Raw genomic sequence first — 19,225 nt, forward strand, 5'->3', positions numbered from 1 at the left:
CTTCCACTGAACCTTCCACCTCTGCTTTGGGCACTGAAGCAGATGCCTCTCTTGCCTCTACCACTGAGGACATTGACTAGAGCAGTGGAAAGAAAGGAGGAAGGAATTCTTTTTGAGATGAGAAGGAAGGGGAATCTTTTCTGCAGACTGCTTTCTACTGAGAAAGATTACATTGTTCCACATTACAATAAGAAACTGAGATAGTTCAGCTGCATTGGTGCTTAAGTAGGTTTTTCTCAGTCAGCTAACAACCCAGCCATATTTACAACATTATCTCTTCAGGGAAATATCCTTCTAGTTCCAAGTTACCTTAAAAGTGAACATTTGGAATTCATTCCACCCATATGTTAGTTGACCAGATACAATTAAGTTACAATGAAGCAAAATGCTGTAGAGAACATACAGGGGCTTTAGAGTCAGACAGACTGGGCCTAGAATTCCAGCTGCACGATTTAAGTTGTACAATCTTATGAACTGCCTAACCTCTAAACCTTAGTTACCTCATCTATAGATAGAGGTAAAATATATCTGGTTAGTATGAGAATTAAATGGGGTAATTTACTTAAAGTCTTTGGCATGGTATCAGCTACATAAAAAGCACTCAATAAATGGTACTATTATTACAAACAAATGTCATTTACAAACTGTGAGTGCAATGGGAATGCATAGACTGGGGGAAGAGAAAGGTGATGACTGGAATAGCCAGAACAAATGACTATGAAACAAGTACTGATTTATTCCTTGCTGAATATTAGTTGAACGTTGTGAAAGAAGAGTACATATTACAAATTAAACAAATTAATGTACCAATAAATGTGAGGACTTTTTTCCATTCTAGCAGATTTTTTTTAATTTTTATTTATTATTATTTTTTTGAGACGGAAGTCTCACTCTGTCACCCAGACTGTAGTGCAGTGGCACAATCTGGGCTCACTGCAACCTCCGCCTCCCAGGTTCAAATGATTCTGCTGCCTCAGCCTCCCGAGTACCTGGAATTACAGGCATGCGCCACCACACCCAGCTAATAATTTTTGTATTTTCAGTAGAAATGGGGTTTCACCATGTTGGCCAGGCTGGCCTCAAACTCCTGACCTCAAGTGATCCACCCACCTCGGCCTCCCAAAGTGCTGGGATTACAGGCATAAGCCACTGCACCCGGCCCCATTCTAGCAGATTTGATTAAAATGATTATCTTTTCTACCCACCTCCTCTCCAAAAAACTTTCAGTTTTAAGGAACAAATACATTGCTGAATATTTTCCAGGAAATACAAACAATTCAGTTTGCTAAAGTTCTGTGTAGGTTGAATTACTTCTTTCAGTGTAACTACAATAGGACTAAAATCTCTTACCTTTTAAAATTGATATTTCTGTAATTCGTTGTGCTTCTCAGTCACAATATCAGAATTAGGGTTTTGTTCATGCTTTGCCATATTTAAATTATATTTTGACAATATGTGTTTTGGAAGAGATGTTCTCAGTTATGTCTTATATTTTAATAACAGTTTAGCTGGATACAGGTTGAATATCCCTTATCGGAAATGCTTAGAACCAGATGTGTTTTCGGCTTTTGGATTTTTTTTTCAGATTTTGAAATATTATACTCAAGCATTATACTTACTGTTGAGCATCCCCGATCCCAAAATCTGAAATCCAAAATGCTCCAATAAACATTTCCTTTGAGCTTCACGTCAGCATTTTAAAATTTTCAGATTTGGGATGTTTGACCTGTATTAACCTGTTTGCTTCACTTTTTAAAATGAATAATCCTCCATTGTGATAGTCCTGGCACAAATTGCTGGGTTTTCTCATATTTTTAAATATATTTTATTAGGTATAATAGCATTTTAAAACTTGCTTATGGCAGATGTTGTCTCTGACACGTACCCTAGGCGGATGATGTCAGCGCTCTTCTGACAGCAGCCATGCCCCCATCTGCTCTGCCCTCTTGTTACAAGCCTCAAGTGCTCAATGGTGTGAGAAGCCCAGGAGCCACTGCAGATGCTCTCTCTTCAGGTCCATCTAGCCCATCAAGCCTTTCTGCAGCCAGCAGTCTTGACAACTTATCTGGGAGTTTTTCAGAACTGTCTTCAGTAGTTAGTTCAAGTGGAACAGAGGGTGCTTCCAGTTTGGAGAAAAAGGAGGGTGAGACGTTCTACAAAAATAACTTTCTAACTGGTATTGTAGCCCCGTATTTGTCATTTGGGATGCTAAAAAGTCATTTTTAACCTTAAATACAAGGTATTAGTATCAAATTAGTTAACATAGCCTTAAAAAGGTTTAACCTTGTATTGCTTTCTTCCTTCCAAGTTGACAGTTGAAGAGTCTTGTGCTACTAACCTACTATTTATTTATTTATTTTTGAGATGGAGTTTTGCTTTTGTCGCCCAGACTGGAGTGCAGTGGCGCGATCTCGGCTCACTGCAACCTCTGCCTCAAGGGTTTAAGCAATGCTCCTGCCTCAGCCTCCCGAGTAGCTGAAATTGCAGGCACCCACCACCATGCCCGGCTAATTTTTGTAGTTTTAGTAGAGATGGGATTTCACCATTTTGGCCAGACAGGTCTTGAACTCCTGACCTCAGGTGATCCACCCGCCTCGGCCTCCCAAAGTGCTGGGATTATAGGCGTGAGCCACCGCCCCCCACCCTTAATCTGCTCTTTAGATGTAAACCTTTTCTGTTAAAATTCATCCCACCTTATGCAACAGTGTGGAGCTTGTTTTCATAAACTTTTTTGTGAAGTAGCTTACATCCTGAAAGATAGGAAAACTGGTTTTAAAAATATAGATGCAATTAAAAACAAAGTTTAAAATAAAAATGAGAGTACTGAGACTGCCCCATTGATTAGCTTTTTTCTAATGTTGAAATTTTGTAGCTTTCTCTTGTTCAGTATTATATCCTAAGTGGCTATTAATATTATTTTCTTCATATATAGTAACATTACAAGACTTTATTGTTATAGTGATGAAATACATTATTCTGATGTGAAATTCCATTTGTTTTGGATTTTTTTATTTCCCAGTTCCAGGAGTAGATTTTAGCATAACTCAATTCGTAAGGAATCTTGGACTTGAGCACCTAATGGATATATTTGAGAGAGAACAGGTGAGTAGATAAATCATATTGTTTGGATTAGTGTTTTATGGAAACTCAAGGAAAATTTGGAACATACTTGAAATGAGCTGAACCATGTAAGCTATTGGGGGAGAATGTTTTTTAAGAAATGACATCAGTCAGCCTTCTAATTTGGCTTGACCTTGAAACTTCCATTTAGTTTATTCACACACAGTTGACTCGAGTAGTAATGGTAAAGTAGCTTTCTTGAATGGAAAGTTTAGCTTATTCAGTTCTTGAAGTAAGTTATCCTTGAGCACTGTCTATTCAGTTCTCTCTCAAGCCTGACACTTTTCTAGCTGCTATGGGAAGGTATATGAATATGCCAGCCATATCTGGGCTTTTCTAAGCAGTCTCAGTTTAAAGTACTCTGTCAGAATACATTTACTGATTTTTGTTGTTGTTCAGAAAATAATGTTACTGTAGATTTGCACTCTAAGGGACTTTCAGTGTAGTTATGGAATTAGAATAAGAACATATGGCCGGGTGCAGTGGCTCACGCCTGTAATCCCAGCACTTTGGGAGGCTGAGGTGGGTGGATCACTTGAGGTCAGGAATTCAAGACCAGCCTGGCCAAGATGGTGAAACCCCCGTCTCTACTAAAAATACAAAAAAATTAGCCAGGCATGGTGGCAGGCACCTATAATCCCACCTACTCGGGAGGCTGAGGCAAAGAATTGCTTGAACCCGGGAAGCAGAGGTTGCATTGAGCCAAGATCACACCACTGCACTCCAGCCTCGGCAACAGAGCAAGACTCTGTCTCAAAAAAACAAAAACAAAAACAAAAAAAAATATGAAAATTCAAGTTTTAGCATAGATTTTAGAAATTTGTAGAAGGGAGCCAGGCACGGTGGCTCATGCCTGTAATCCCAGCACTTTGGGAGGCTGAGGCGGGTGGATCACCTGAGGTCAGGAGTTCAAGACCAGCCTGGCCAATATAGTGAAACCCTTCCCTACTAAAAATACAAAAAATTAGCTGGGCGTGGTGGCGGGCACCTGTAATCCCAGCTACTCAGGAGGCTGAGGCAGGAGAATCGCTTGAACCCGGGAGGCAGAGGTTGCAGTGAGCTGAGATTGCACTTTTGCACTCCAGCCTTGGCAACGAGAGTGAAACTCCGTCTCAAAAATAAAAAAAACAGAAATTTGAAGAAGGAAAAGATTACCGTGAGCTAGGCTCATCAGGGAATGCTTCATGGAACGTGTGTAAGTAAAACAGGATTTTAAAGAATGGCTTCAATTTCATGAAGCCATAGTGTATTACTGTATTAAAGGTAAAAGGGTTACTTTGAACAGTGATGCAGAAGTACCACTTGGCATAGTCCAGACTCAGCAGGAACCATTGAAAGACATTATATAAATAGGGTTGGATGTAGAGTGATGGTAGAAAAGTATTATGGAAAAGATAAAATAGAATACCTGAATGTGGTTAATTTGAAAGCGCCTTTTTGTTTTGCATTTTAGTTCTGCTCAGGTTCTTATGCTAAATGGAAATAATATTTTTAGAAATTTTTTAAATAATCTGGAGTAAATGTGTGAATCTTACATATTATGAAAACACCAATATATGAATGTCCACCAAATAAGTAAGCATTCTAAGTAGTTTCCTCCTCTTTTGTAAGATCACTTTGGATGTATTAGTTGAGATGGGGCACAAGGAGCTGAAGGAGATTGGAATCAATGCTTATGGACATAGGCACAAACTAATTAAAGGAGTCGAGAGACTTATCTCCGGACAACAAGGTATTTTATTTTAATAATTGCTGTTGTCAGTTTAACAGTTTGCATAAAGGCAACCCTCAGTGTACTAAGTTATAATTTAAAAATATGTATGAGAGAATCTGTTTAATAGGAAGAATACTAATTTAGGATTCAGGAAACTGGGATTAAGTCTTAGCTGTGCTACTGACTTAAACTTACTGAGCTGCTGCTGTTAATGATGTGAACCTAAGTAAAATTTCTGGACCATTCAGAAATTTGGGAACTGTTTTAGCTCCTGAAAATAAGGAAGTTAGTTTGAGATTATTTTCTGAAGTTATTCTGGCTCTTAAATTGTATTATTTTAAAGGTCTGAAACTTAGGTATCACATTTCTTATGGTAATATAATAGATAATAACTAAGTGTTCAGGCTAACCCTTAAAGTACTATAGTAGATCTCTTATGTAGATAAAATTTTAAGCGCTTGGGATGAAAATACTGGAAAGCAATAATGTTGCAACTGAGGAAATTGAACAAAACAAAGTTGAATAATATTTTTATTTCTCCTTAATGTTGGTGCTTAAGGAAAATGCAAATTGCATTTATTCAGCAGATGTTAACACTTTATACCAGGTCTGGGTATAAAAAGGTGAATTGTGGCCAAACGCGGTGGCTCACGCCTGTAATTCCAGCACTTTGGGAGGCCGATGCAGGTGGATCACGAGGTCAGGAGATCCAGACCATCCTGGCTAACATGGTGAAACCCCATCTCTACTAAAAATACAAAAAATTAGCCGGGCGTGGTGGTGGGCACCTGTAGTCCCAGCTATTCAGGAGGCCGAGGCAGGAGAATGGCGTGAACCCGGGAGGTGGAGCTTGCAGTGAGTGGAGATCACACCACTGCACTCCAGCCTGGGCGACAGAGCGAGACTCCATCTCAAAAAAAATAAATAAATAATATAAAAAAATAAAAAGGTTAATTGTTTTGGCTAGGCTCAGTGGCTCATGTCTGTAATCCCAGCACTTTGGGAGGCCGAGGCGGGCAGATCACGAGGTCAGGAGATTGAGAACATCCTGGCTAACATGGTGAAACCCCATCTGTACTAAAAATACAAAAAAAAATTAGCCAGGCGTGGTGGCGGGCACCTGTAGTCCCACTTACTCGGGAGGCTGAGGCAGGAGAATGGCGTGAACCCAGGAGGTGGAACTTGCAGTGAGTTGAGATCACGCCACTGCACTGCAGCCTGGTCGACAGAGCGAGACTCCGTCTCAAAAAATAAAAATAAAAAGGTGAATTGTTTTAAGTGTCAAAACCACATTTAACTTTATTGTTCAACTGAGGGAGTGATTTATCTTGGGGTCAAAAATATCCAATAATTGAACGTCCTGGCTGTACACCTGGGGTTAAAGAGAAACCTCCATCAGTAAAAATGAAGGTATTTTCAGGGAAGAATGTATGCTAGCCAGGATGGGGTCCACCTCTGAAGAAATAAGAGCACCTCTAAAAATGTAGATGATTCAAGCTAAGGAATACTTTAAACTGGTATTTTAGAATAAGCTCAATTAAAGGTAGATGTATTTTACTGCCTGATAAGGACTAGGATAAGATATTTAAAGTGCAATATGCTCTTGGCTGTTTCTAGTATAGAGGACAAATTTTTGTAAGATAAAGAGGAGGGAAAGTCCATGATTTCCTGAAATATTAGTATACAATATAATTAGCACTAAAAATGAGAAACTAGAACCCTCAGTTGTAGACCATCATTGTAACTCTACTGGAATAATACTGATCTGGTATGATAACAATTATGTTGGAGTACCAGGATAACAAGAGTCTTTTAGGAAAGAGGCAGAGTAGAAAAGGAAAGCAGGCAGTATTTGTGTATTAAACATATCATAGCTATTAGGACTGCACTGAAAAGCTGAAAGGCTCAATGACAGAAATGGATACATTGCCTCCAAATGGCAGAAGTACTTCCATGCCACCTCTGGTCCTGTAGTCACTCTGATACATCCAGCTCCACTTGGATAGGAACATTCATTCCTATATGAAGAAGAAACGTCATGAGACAAAATGCTGTGTCTGATCTAGTATATCAGGGTTACTTTACTACATAAAGTTACCATCTTCTTTATGTTCATTCAAAGCCAATACTCTTTTTTTCCCCCAACCTGATGTTAGTCAACCAACGGGGATTCTGTACTTACACCTGATTTGCAAAGTGGAACTGGTAGCTGCCTGTGATGATCTTCTAACAATCTATCATGCTGACTTAACAGCCTTACCTATCATTCAATGCATCAAGTCAATAGATGACTAGTACCATACTGATCTTTCAGTATTGATAATTATCATCTTGTATATGTTGCAGATGCCTCAGTCAAGCATTTGTCACAGTCTTTATTCTGTAAAATACTCTCCATATGCTCTTCATAATCCTTAAAGATTATTGCAGTTCAGCCACTTCTGTAAGTGTTTATTAGCATTGGCATGTTGGTAGTAGTCCTGTTCTTCAGACCATAGCTTTGAACCAGAATAGTGCTCTTCATCTCCAGAGACAAACTTCCATGCACTAACCCAGCAGTAAAGGATTTGGCCCCTACATGGGAAGACAGCAGTGTTGGAGATATTGTTGTAGAGATTAAAGGAGAGAGTTGTGCTACAAATACACCAAAGGAATTAGAAAATTCTGTTTAAAATTCCATTTTAAAAGCTTTTATAAGAATAAAGATAGAAAAATAGATACGATTATCTTGATCATTGACATTTGGAAGACACACAAATTCATTGCTGAGGTAAACAATCTATTATGGGACAGAATATACATTCAATAGGTGGTAAACTGTGGATTTCTCATTCTAGGGTGATTTAAAATTACCTGAGGCTATGCAAGTTTCTGTCATAATTCTTCCTCATATTTACAAAGAAGAAAGAGATTAAATGTTGAAAGGGCTGCGTAGTTAGTAAAGAAAGTAATTTGAAGAAGAAAATGTGTTACAAACTCATTAAGAATAGGAGATAAGAGAAAGATTTTCTGAAATATTTCCATAAAACCCCTTATAACTTGTCAGGTCAAAAAGTAATAGTCTAAATGCAATGTGGTATGTGTACTGGTTTTGATCCTAGAACAAAAAAAAAGACATAAGTGGGGAAACTAGTGAAAAAATGACATCTATAATTTAGTTAATAAGTTTTGACAAATGTGCTATGGTTATATAAAATGGTAACATTAGGGGAAAGTGGGTGAAGGGTACATAGGAACTCTGTACTTTCATCGTTTCTAAATATCTAAATTATCACACTATGAAATGTTTTTAAAATTGATAGTAAGCGGCCGGGTACAGTGGCTCACACCTGTAATCCCAGCACTTTGGGAGGCTAAGGCAGGTGGATCACCTGAGGTCGGGAGTTCGAGACCAGCCTGACCAACATGGAGAAACTCCGTCTCTACTAAAAATACAAAATTAGCCAGTCGTGGTAGCGAATGCCTGTAATCTCAGCTACCCGGGATGCTAAGGCAGGAGAATCGCTTGAACCAAGGAGGCGGAGGTTGTGGTGAGCCAAGATCACACCAGCCTAGCCTGGGCAACAAGAGTGAAACTCTGTCTCAAAAAAAAAAAAAAAAGTTTAAAAAAAAAGTTTAAAAAAAAAATTGGTAGTAAGAATCAGAAAAATTAGGTGGTTATTTTTGGTTTTGATGTTCATTGTTTATTGGCAATTTATTTTTCTACCTTCAAATTTTGTTTCATAGGTCTTAACCCATATTTAACTTTGAACACCTCTGGTAGTGGAACAATTCTTATAGATCTGTCTCCTGATGATAAAGAGTTTCAGTCTGTGGAGGAAGAGGTATGTTGATATAACTTCAATAGTAGGTTCGCCGTATATATTTAGTTCACTTTGTATCCTCTTGTTTCTTTTTCTTCCTTTAGTTTGCATTATATAATTTTCACCTATAAAATCTGTTTTCAAGCTGATTATCTAATATTACTAGAGTAATATTACTCTAGAAAATATTACTCATGAATTTATAAGACTCATATTCTTTGTTTTTTGTGTTTGTTTTTGTTTTTGTTTTTGTTTTAGTAGAGATGGGGTTTCGCCATGTTGCCCAGGCTGGTCTCGAACTCCTGAGCTCAGGCAGTCCACCTGCCTCGGCCTCCCAAAGTGGGGCACCATGCCCAGCCCTCATATTCTTTGAATAACAAAAATATTAAAACCTGTTTTGTATTCTCAAAAATAGAATCAGACGAGTCAAGAACCATGTTCCCCAAATCAGAAAATAACACAAATGCTAATGCACATATATTTCAAACCATTTTTCTGACAGATGCAAAGTACAGTTCGAGAGCACAGAGATGGAGGTCATGCAGGTGGAATCTTCAACAGATACAATATTCTCAAGGTAATAAATTAGTGAAAGTAAAGTTTTCTGAGACCATCGTTTTCAAAGCCTGAAGCCATAAGTAACTTTCATAAGAATCTAATCTGTCTAGCCTGGTAAGTCCTTGACTTGGCATCAGAGACTATTTTGGGAAAGAGGATACCCTTGGAAGGTTAATATTCTCCAAATCCCTGTGCTATTTTTAATAAAGGATAATAATTCAATTCTTGTTGAACATATTCAAGTTTATGGGTTATGCTTTATCTTGGGGTAATGCTAAATACTATAGGTTCAATACTTTATATAAAGTACTGTTAAAGTACTCTATTGTAACAAAGCTGAATTTTTTTTGTGGCGGATACCATCTTTATAGTCATACAATGCTTATTTTTTTATCCTGATTGACTACAGGTTTCTGAAAGTCCCCAAATATATTATCTTTTTATAAACTTTAATAGTACTCTCATCTTTTCCAAAAAAATATATTTTAAAAATGTTTTGAGTCATTTAGTGACTGCTGTCTTACTGATTTCAGTTACTCTTCTTAGGAACTTTTTCAACATTATGTTTTTCTTGAACTATAGTAATCAAAACTGCACACCATACTTGATGCATAATGAATTCGTATTAACTACATTGATGCAGTATATTCCTAATAATTGTAAAAATAAGACAGAATTAAAATGTGACAAATGCCTTTCTAATACACAAATGCTAAACTCTGAACAGTATCAAATCTTTCAGCTGTATTGTATTACTGTTTCATAACATACTATGAGTATAATATGTAATCAGACAAATACATGCCTACTACAGGTACATTTCAGTCAAGTCCACTTTGTCTACAAGCATTAACAAAATGTATGGAGTTTTGTTAGGAGTGAGAGCAGGAGAGAGATTGTGTGTTTGATTTCTAAAGTAGTTGGATTTGAGAAAGATACAGTTTTCTTCCTCTAATAAAGGTATTTTCATGCGTTGTGTAATAAAAATTTTTTCAGTGATGAAACGGGTTTTTTGTTGTTGTTGTTGTTCCTTTTTAATGCATAAATGAGATTTGTGACAGTTACGGTCCTTGATTACATCTGTGGCAATATTTTGCATTATTTGAGCCAAGACTAAAACCATCAGCTTCCAGGTGTGCTCTAGGAACCAGCAGGGGGCTGTAGCACCTTTAAACACAGCTAAGAAACAACACTAGTATTGTGAATTTTGTTCCTAGAAATACTCCTAATGAGACTGATATCCACCTTAAAATCTTTTGCGGACAAAAATTTTCTGAATCAGAAGGTCAAGGGAGTAATTGTGTATGTGTTGAGGGGTGGGGGACGCTATTTCAAATATTCTTAATTTAAAACAGATTAATATGGAATTCAGACAAATACATTGGGGAAAAAGGATACTCTTCTCTTTCTAGTACTTTATACAGAAAAAACTCGGCATGTCTGATTTGGAGGTGTTTTTGTAATAGTTTTAAGTTAATGAGAATGGAAGTGTTTTAATAAATTAACAGTATTCCTGACCTTCACATATGGCCTTTTTTTCTTTGAATTTGTTTAATCTCCAAAATGTAGCTATACTTCCAATTTTATGGTTGGGACAAAGTATTTTTAGTTGATTAAAATAACACATTTTATATTTCAGAGTACAGTTTTGCCTACCTTCTAGCTAAATGTATGTCCCATGTTTGGTTTAGATGAAGAAGTCAGTAAGTAATTCCTAAAGATTTGATTTTTCTGGTTTATTTTTTATAGATTCAGAAGGTTTGTAACAAGAAACTATGGGAAAGATACACTCACCGGAGAAAAGAAGTTTCTGAAGAAAACCACAACCATGCCAATGAACGAATGCTATTTCATGGTAAGATTCCTCCCCAACAACTCTACCACTGTCTTCCACATTAGGATAGTTTTTTTGTTCAGATATGAAATAATAATAAGACTGTATATTCTTTATGTCAGTATTTTAAGATAAACCTACTATTTCTGTAACTTTCACATTTATATTTTCAACTTCTTTTGAATTTGTGTATTTTATAATGGATTGTTTTTAAATAAGATTACCACAATAAAAAATAGAAATGAGAGTGTTGACTATCTTTTCCTTTTTTCTTTAAATAGTAAATTTTGCTTATGGTCTCTCTAGGAAATTTTGTGTTTTCCTTTTAACTAGTTGATTGAATTAAAAATAAGACCTGGGAATCACCTCAGAAGAAGGTGTACATCCTATTCTGATTTTGATTCTAAGTATCAAACCCACACAATTTGAAAAGAGCCATTGTTCTTGAACCTGTAGAGGTTTCTGATGACTGTAGAATTGAAACCATAGAATTGAGAATTGAAAGCACAATTACTTATTCTTCTTGGAATTTTCTACTTTTTTTGTATTATAAGCTGGCAGGTGTTGATTAGTCTTTCAAATTTTAGCAAAGTTAAACATATTAATGTAGTATTTATGAGGCCTTCAAGTACATTACCCATAGTAGTTCCAGTCTGTTTCTTCATTTGTCCTTGATTGCAAAAAAATTTTAGAGACCTGTAAAGTTCTCTAAAACACAGTAAATTTCATAATACCCTGGGAGAATGGCTGTAACAGAATGGATTCATGTGCAGAATCTAAACATGTTGCACTCCTTATTCCAAAACCCTAAATAATTATCATGATAATCTCTTGACACAGAGCATATTTATTTATCTGTTAATTGATGGTTATAATATGGTTTTTCTAATTTGTAATATAAATAATTTTGGTTTTCCCAAGTTAATTCAAAAAATGATTCTATTCATCTGTATTTCTGTAAAGTAGAATTCAGTATATTTTCCTGTCTGTCTGTGGAAAGGAAATGTGATCTTGATAAATGAATTAGCTGTGGTTTTTTGACTTTTTCCATCCCCCACTCTACTCCACTCCCAAGGAAAGAGGAGAGAGAAGTCAATGTGCAGGGGGTGAGGGAAAGCACCACATTTGCAGATAGAATCTTGTATCGTAATTAATGAAAGGCAGAAGTGGAAGGATAGAAGAGAAGAGGTATAAGAAAGAGAATAAGAATGTGAAAGTTGGGCCGGGTGCGGTGGCTCACGCCTGTAATCCCAACACTTTGGGAGGCCAAGGTGAGTGGATCACCTGAGGTCAGGAGTTTGAGACCAGCCTGACCAATATGTTGAAACCCTGTCTCTACTAAAAATACAAAAGTTAGCCAGGCATGGTGGTGTGCACCTATAGTCCCAGCTACTCAGGAGGCTGAGACAGGAGAATTGCTTGAACCCGGGAGGCAGAGGTTGCAGTGAGCCAAGATCATGCCACTGCACTCCAGCCTGGGCCACAGAGCGAGACTACATCTCAAAAAAATTAAAAAAAAAAAAGAATGTGAAGGTCTACTTGGGCCACTTGATATCTTCAAAAAAGCACGTAGGCATAGGCATCATTCTAAGACCTAATTGCATTTAGCTTTGCTATCTAAAGTGAATTATGAGCCTCTTGGTTTTAGATTTTTATGGATTTGCAGTCTGGCATTTGGTAACTCTTACATTGATATTTCAAGTACTCTGTTTTTCTAGTTCAATCTGTGTCCTTATTTTAGCACATAAACCAGCACTCTGTTAGAAACATTAGTTGATGTTAGCAGTTCTTTATTCTAAAATAGCTGGCTGACAGTTAACTTGTTACCCTTTTTCGTTTTGGCTTTATTATGGTTGGGCTATATATTTAAGAATTCAGTTTCTAAGAAACTAGTTTTTTACTTTTTATTCTAAGATAAATTTTAAATTATTGTTACCCATCTATATGTGTTTCAGGGTCTCCTTTTGTGAATGCAATTATCCACAAAGGCTTTGATGAAAGGCATGCGTACATAGGTGGTATGTTTGGAGCTGGCATTTATTTTGCTGAAAACTCTTCCAAAAGCAATCAATATGTATATGGAATTGGAGGAGGTACTGGGTGTCCAGTTCACAAAGACAGATCTTGTTACATTTGCCACAGGTAAGAGATCACTTGTTCTCATTTATTTTGGTGGTAATCAGATAAGAACTAGTTGCATTTTTGAGGGCAAAGCATTATGTTGGACAGTCTTAGGAATGCAAGCTAGGCATGTTTTAGATTGCTTTTGGCCCTCTCACCAATTATAATAATAGCTAATATTTATTAAATGATCCGTATGGGCCAATTATAATTTAAGCACTTGACCTGTTTGACTAATTTAATCATTAGAATATCTGGTGCCTTAAAGCATACTGAGTAGAAAGTAACATTAGGCATGAAAGAGGCTTTATTGTAGCCCTTGAGTATTGTAGGACTCTGTGGACTCTAAAAATCTAGTATTCAAATGCTAAAATGGCATTATTTGTCAAATCTAATTATTTGATGGCAGTGCCTGAGCCTCTCTTCCACTGTGATACGACCTAATCCTCAATTTGCAATATTACTATAAGAACTTGAAATTAAAACATTGATCCTTTTTGAAAGGAAATAATAATCAAATAACTACTTTGCACTTTTTTTTTCCACTTTTAATTACCTGTTCTAACTCACTTGTTAAAAATCATTTAAGTAACTTGTCCCTAACTTATAAAATCCTTATAGGCAAAAAGTAATGCCACTTGAAAAATCCAGTAAGATTAATTCCTGAGATTTATTCAACAGTTAGGGCACTGCTTATTGAATATACAGAGCAGTAGTTTATCAAGCATTAGCATGCATTAGAGTCACCTAGATGGCTTGTTTAAATCACAGGTTCTTAGGCTCCACCTTCTCAGTTGCTGATTTAGTAGATCTGGGATGGGACTCTAGAATTTGAGTTTCTACCAAGTTCCCAGATGTGACACTGTATTTCTGACCACTGATCTAGAAAAAAACCCCTAGAGCAGTACTTTGCACTTTGGCAGCACATTGGAATCACCCAGGGAATATTAAAAAACTATTAATGCCTGTGTCCCACCCTCACAGAATCTCTTTTAATTGGTCTGGGGCATGATCTGGATATTAGAATTTTTAAAAGCTTCCCAGTTGATTTCAAAGGGCTTCCGAGCTGAAGAATTGCAGTCATGGAGGGAAACAGGTTCTTTCTTTGTGTTTGTTTTGTTCTTACTGTTACCCCTCTAAATTTAGGCCTGCATAGGTAGTACACAGTAGGCCCTCCTATGTATGACGTCCCACTCACTTCTATTTTAGATCATAAATTAGGAGGCATGTAATTTCCTGTAAATTGAACACTGCTGTTTTTATTTGTCATATATGGTCTGAAGGCTAAATAGTTCTGATTATTAGTAATAAGCAACATTCTAATACCTCCCTCTTCTTTGGAAGATAGAACCATCAACTGGTCTACTGAAATCTCCTGTTATCTTCTAAAAAGAAACAATGACGTTAATACTAAAAGGTTGTTTGAAACTAAGAAAGGCTAGTCACATGCCTGAGAGGAGTGAGAGGGTAATCTACTGAAACTGGTGGTGAGGGGAGACCACCAGTTTACTTCCTATCTAAGGAAGTAACATTTCAGCTGAAGTCTGAAAATTGGGTATCAGCCAGGGGAAGAGTGGTAAAATAGATACCATTCCAATGGTGGAGAAAATTCTATGGATGGGGACCATTAATAAAGCAAGTTTGGCCTTTGTGAAGAAAAGAAAACTAATGTGCATGGGGCATAATGAACATAAAATGAGATTCAAGAAATTGGAGCCATTGTACAGAATTTGGATTTTCTCCCAAGTACAGTGACAGCCTCTAAAAGGTTTTAAGCAGAAAAGTGACTTGATCTAATTTTTGTTTGTTTTAATTACTTGGATGGGAAAGGTTTGGACAGGAATTACAGAAGAAACAGGAAGACTGGTTTAGAAAGCCATTGTGTCATAGTCCAGGTGAATATTTCAGTGATTTGACTTAATAGTGACAGTAGAATTAAGAAAAGTAAATGGATTTCAAATATATTTTGAAGGTAAAATCAACTGGAGTTAATTAGATATGTGTCCAGCTTTGCAAGCCACTTAATGGAAGTCCACTAAACCTTCTCATTCCCACTTGGCCAGTGACTTTTGTTTTTTGCTGAGATACAAACAAGGTGGTAGAGTCTGTATCTCTATAAGGTTATTACATTTTTCAGATTTTATAGTTAAAATAAGGACTAACTAAATTGACAAATTATTTCATTAATAAGAGTAATAGAAGACATTCTTAAAAAGTTCTTTTAGGGGTGAAATGATAAAAACAATTGTAAGTATTTATGTATAAATAATTTTTTAAAACTTATGCCATGTCCACACATTGTCATATTTATGTATCAAATTTGACTTCAGGGTGATCTTTTCCTTTTCGTTTTATAGGCAGCTGCTCTTTTGCCGGGTAACCTTGGGAAAGTCTTTCCTGCAGTTCAGTGCAATGAAAATGGCACATTCTCCTCCAGGTCATCACTCAGTCACTGGTAGGCCCAGTGTAAATGGCCTAGCATTAGCTGAATATGTTATTTACAGAGGAGAACAGGTAATGTAGTTTTATTTGTTCATCTTCAAAAATGCTAGGGAGGCATACTTTAACTTTTTATTAATCTGTTGAATTGACAAGACATATTGCCTTAACTGGATTTTTTAAAAATTTTATTTGGAGATAATTTCAGATTTGGAAAGTTACAAAAATAGTAAAGAGAATTGTCTTATAACCTTTACCTAGATTTCCTAAATGTTAATATTTTGTTCTCTTTTTTACTCTTACCATTCTCTCCTACTTTCCTTGTGTGCGTACCTATTTTTTTGTGAACTGTTTGAGAGTAAGTTGCAGGGCATGTCCCTTTACCATTAACTATTTCAATTGTAAATTTCCTAAAAACAAGAAGACTTTATTCAAATTTCGCCAATCATTCCGGATTTTTCTTAGCTCTTATAAATAATTGAAATCTTGTATTTAACAGCCTGTCCATAGCAAAGAAGTATATAATTGTGTTTTGCTCTCAGTGAGAGCCAAAAGTAGTTCTAGAGCAGTGTTGTGAACTGGGAGTAGGTATCGGAATCACCTCAGTTACTAAAATCAGACATGATTTTAGTCTTATCTGATACTTATGAACTTAGTATTCATCTTAGACTTGCTGATTGAAAATCTGAAGAACTGTACTCAGGGTAAAGATGTTTTGAGAAAATGTCCCTAGATGATTCTGATCTACAACAGTAATTTAGAACCTCCTCCCTAAGATTAGGAATACTTCCGGAAAGTCTGTTTATCTTTCAAGAAAATTTTTGTACCATTATTTGAATTTATCTTTCTCTTCCAGGCTTATCCTGAGTATTTAATTACTTACCAGATTATGAGGCCTGAAGGTATGGTTGATGGATAAATAGTTATTTTAAGAAACTAATTCCACTGAACCTAAAATCATCAAAGCAGCAGTGGCCTCTACGTTTTACTCCTTTGCTGAAAAAAAAATCATCTTGCCCACAGGCCTGTGGCAAAAGGATAAAAATGTGAACGAAGTTTAACATTCTGACTTGATAAAGCTTTAATAATGTACAGTGTTTTCTAAATATTTCCTGTTTTTCCAGCACTTTAACAGATGCCATTCCAGGTTAAACTGGGTTGTCTGTACTAAATTATAAACAGAGTTAACTTGAACCTTTTATATGTTATGCATTGATTCTAACAAACTGTAATGCCCTCAACAGAACTCATTTTACTAATACAATACTGTGTTCTTTAAAACACAGCATTTACACTGAATACAATTTCATTTGTAAAACTGTAAATAAGAGCTTTTGTACTAGCCCAATATTTATTTACATTGCTTTGTAATATAAATCTGTTTTAGAACTGCAGCGGTTTACAAAATTTTTTCATATGTATTGTTCATCTATACTTCATCTTACATCGTCATGATTGAGTGATCTTTACATTTGATTCCAGAGGCTATGTTCAGTTGTTAGTTGGGAAAGATTGAGTTATCAGATTTAATTTGCCGATGGGAGCCTTTATCTGTCATTAGAAATCTTTCTCATTTAAGAACTTATGAATATGCTGAAGATTTAATTTGTGATACCTTTGTATGTATGAGACACATTCCAAAGAGCTCTAACTATGATAGGTCCTGATTACTAAAGAAGCTTCTTTACTGGCCTCAATTTCTAGCTTTCATGTTGGAAAATTTTCTGAAGTCCTTCTGTGAAAATTAGAACAAAGTGCTCCTGTTTTTTAGAGAAACTAAATCTTGCTGTTGAACAATTATTGTGTTCTTTTCATGGAACATAAGTAGGATGTTACATTTCCAGGGTGGGAAGGGTAATCCTAAATCATTTCCCAATCTATTCTAATTACCTTAAATCTAAAGGGGAAAAAAAAAATCACAAACAGGACTGGGTAGTTTTTTATCCTAAGTATATTTTTTCCTGTTCTTTTTACTTGGTTTTATTGCTATATTTATAGCCAATCTATACATCATGGGTAAACTTAACCCAGTACTATAAAATGTAGTTGTCTCAGTCCCCTCCAGGCCTCCTGAATGGGCAAGTGCAGTGAAACAGGTGCTTCTTGCTCCTGGGTTTTCTCTCCATGATGTTATGCCCAATTGGAAATATGCTGTCAGTTTGTGCACCATATGGTGACCAGGCCTGTGCTCAGTTTGGCAGCTATAGAAGGAAATGCTGTCCCATAAAATGCCATTCCTATTTTCTAATATAAAACTCTTTTCCAGGAAGCATGCTTAAGCATCTTGTTACAGAGACATACATCCATTATGGCTTGGCAATCTCTTTTATTTGTTGACTCTAGCTCCCTTCAAAGTCGAGGAAAGATCTTTACTCACTTAATGAGGACATTCCCCCATCACTGTCTGTACCAGTTCACCTTTATTTTATGTTTTATTCAGTCTGTAAATTAACTGGCCCTTTGCAGTAACTTGTACATAAAGTGCTAGAAAATCATGTTCCTTGTCCTGAGTAAGAGTTAATCAGAGTAAATGCATTTCTGGAGTTGTTTCTGTGATGTAAATTATGATCATTATTTAAGAAGTCAAATCCTGATCTTGAAGTGCTTTTTATACAGCTCTCTAATAATTACAAATATCCGAAAGTCATTTCTTGGAACACAAGTGGAGTATGCCAAATTTTATATGAATTTTTCAGATTATCTAAGCTTCCAGGTTTTATAATTAGAAGATAATGAGAGAATTAATGGGGTTTATATTTACATTATCTCTCAACTATGTAGCCCATATTACTCACCCTATGAGTGAATCTGGAATTGCTTTTCATGTGAAATCATTGTGGTCTATGAGTTTACAATACTGCAAACTGTTATTTTATCTAATCCATTGCTTAATGAGTGTGTTTTTCCATGAATGAATATACCGTGGTTCATATGTTAGCATGGCAGCATTTTCAGATAGCTTTTTGTTTGTTGGGAAGTTGGGGTTTTGGGGGGAGGGGGAGTATTAGTACGTTGCATGAAATAGCTTACTTTATAATGATGGAATTGCTTTTTCTTTTGTCTTGTGATTTTTTTTTTGAAGTGAAATTTAACTTTTTGTGCAAGTAGTACTATTATACCCATCTTCAGTGTCTTACTTGTACTGTATCACATTCCATACCCTCATTTAATTCTTAATAAAACTGTTCACTTGTTTTTCTGGGTAGCATGGTAATTACTGGAATAGTATAAATGTGTTGAATGGTCTTTGAGAAAATGAATTAAGATTACAATAAACCACAATTGCAGGAAAACAATGTAGTTCTGATTCTAATAGTGATAAAGAATGCAGTTTGAAGTTTGAAATATTGAATATTGTAGCTGTACTTGCTCATTAAAATGAAAGTAGCTGTGAGATGCTTTCAACATTTAGTCTATTCAGCACAACTGATAAACCTTAAAGCTCATTCCTGGGAAATTAATCTTCTTAACTTATAAAAAGGAATATATTTTTATTTCTGTGTCATATGAAAACATTCTTAATAAGTTTCCAAATCTCAAAGTTAGTGGTATTTATTGCTATTAAACGAAAGAGTAATCGCATATGTATATTAGACTTCAGTATGTTAAGTTTCCTTGTGTGTGAGCAATTCCCTG

At 36.0% G+C, this 19,225-nt stretch overlaps 1 protein-coding gene across 2 annotated transcripts in view; it reads left to right on the top strand.

The window, feature by feature from the left end:
• The window catches only part of TNKS2 (tankyrase 2), a 65,886-nt gene extending 47,102 nt beyond the window's left edge, over nt 1-18,784 (top strand). For both annotated transcript variants that reach the window (XM_003825358.5, XM_008950684.4), the window contains exons 19-27: nt 1,891-2,143; nt 3,020-3,102; nt 4,732-4,852; nt 8,561-8,658; nt 9,140-9,214; nt 10,945-11,050; nt 12,985-13,171; nt 15,508-15,664; nt 16,446-18,784. In XM_003825358.5, the coding sequence (XP_003825406.1) occupies nt 1,891-2,143; nt 3,020-3,102; nt 4,732-4,852; nt 8,561-8,658; nt 9,140-9,214; nt 10,945-11,050; nt 12,985-13,171; nt 15,508-15,664; nt 16,446-16,508 (1,143 nt within the window). In that variant the 3' untranslated portion in view covers nt 16,509-18,784. The remainder of the gene's footprint in view (nt 1-1,890; nt 2,144-3,019; nt 3,103-4,731; nt 4,853-8,560; nt 8,659-9,139; nt 9,215-10,944; nt 11,051-12,984; nt 13,172-15,507; nt 15,665-16,445) is intronic.
• The last annotated feature ends 441 nt before the right edge of the window (nt 18,785-19,225 follow it).

Source organism: Pan paniscus, chromosome 8 (genome assembly GCF_029289425.2).
Source record: "Pan paniscus chromosome 8, NHGRI_mPanPan1-v2.0_pri, whole genome shotgun sequence".
In the NCBI taxonomy this organism is placed as follows: Eukaryota; Metazoa; Chordata; class Mammalia; order Primates; family Hominidae; genus Pan; species Pan paniscus.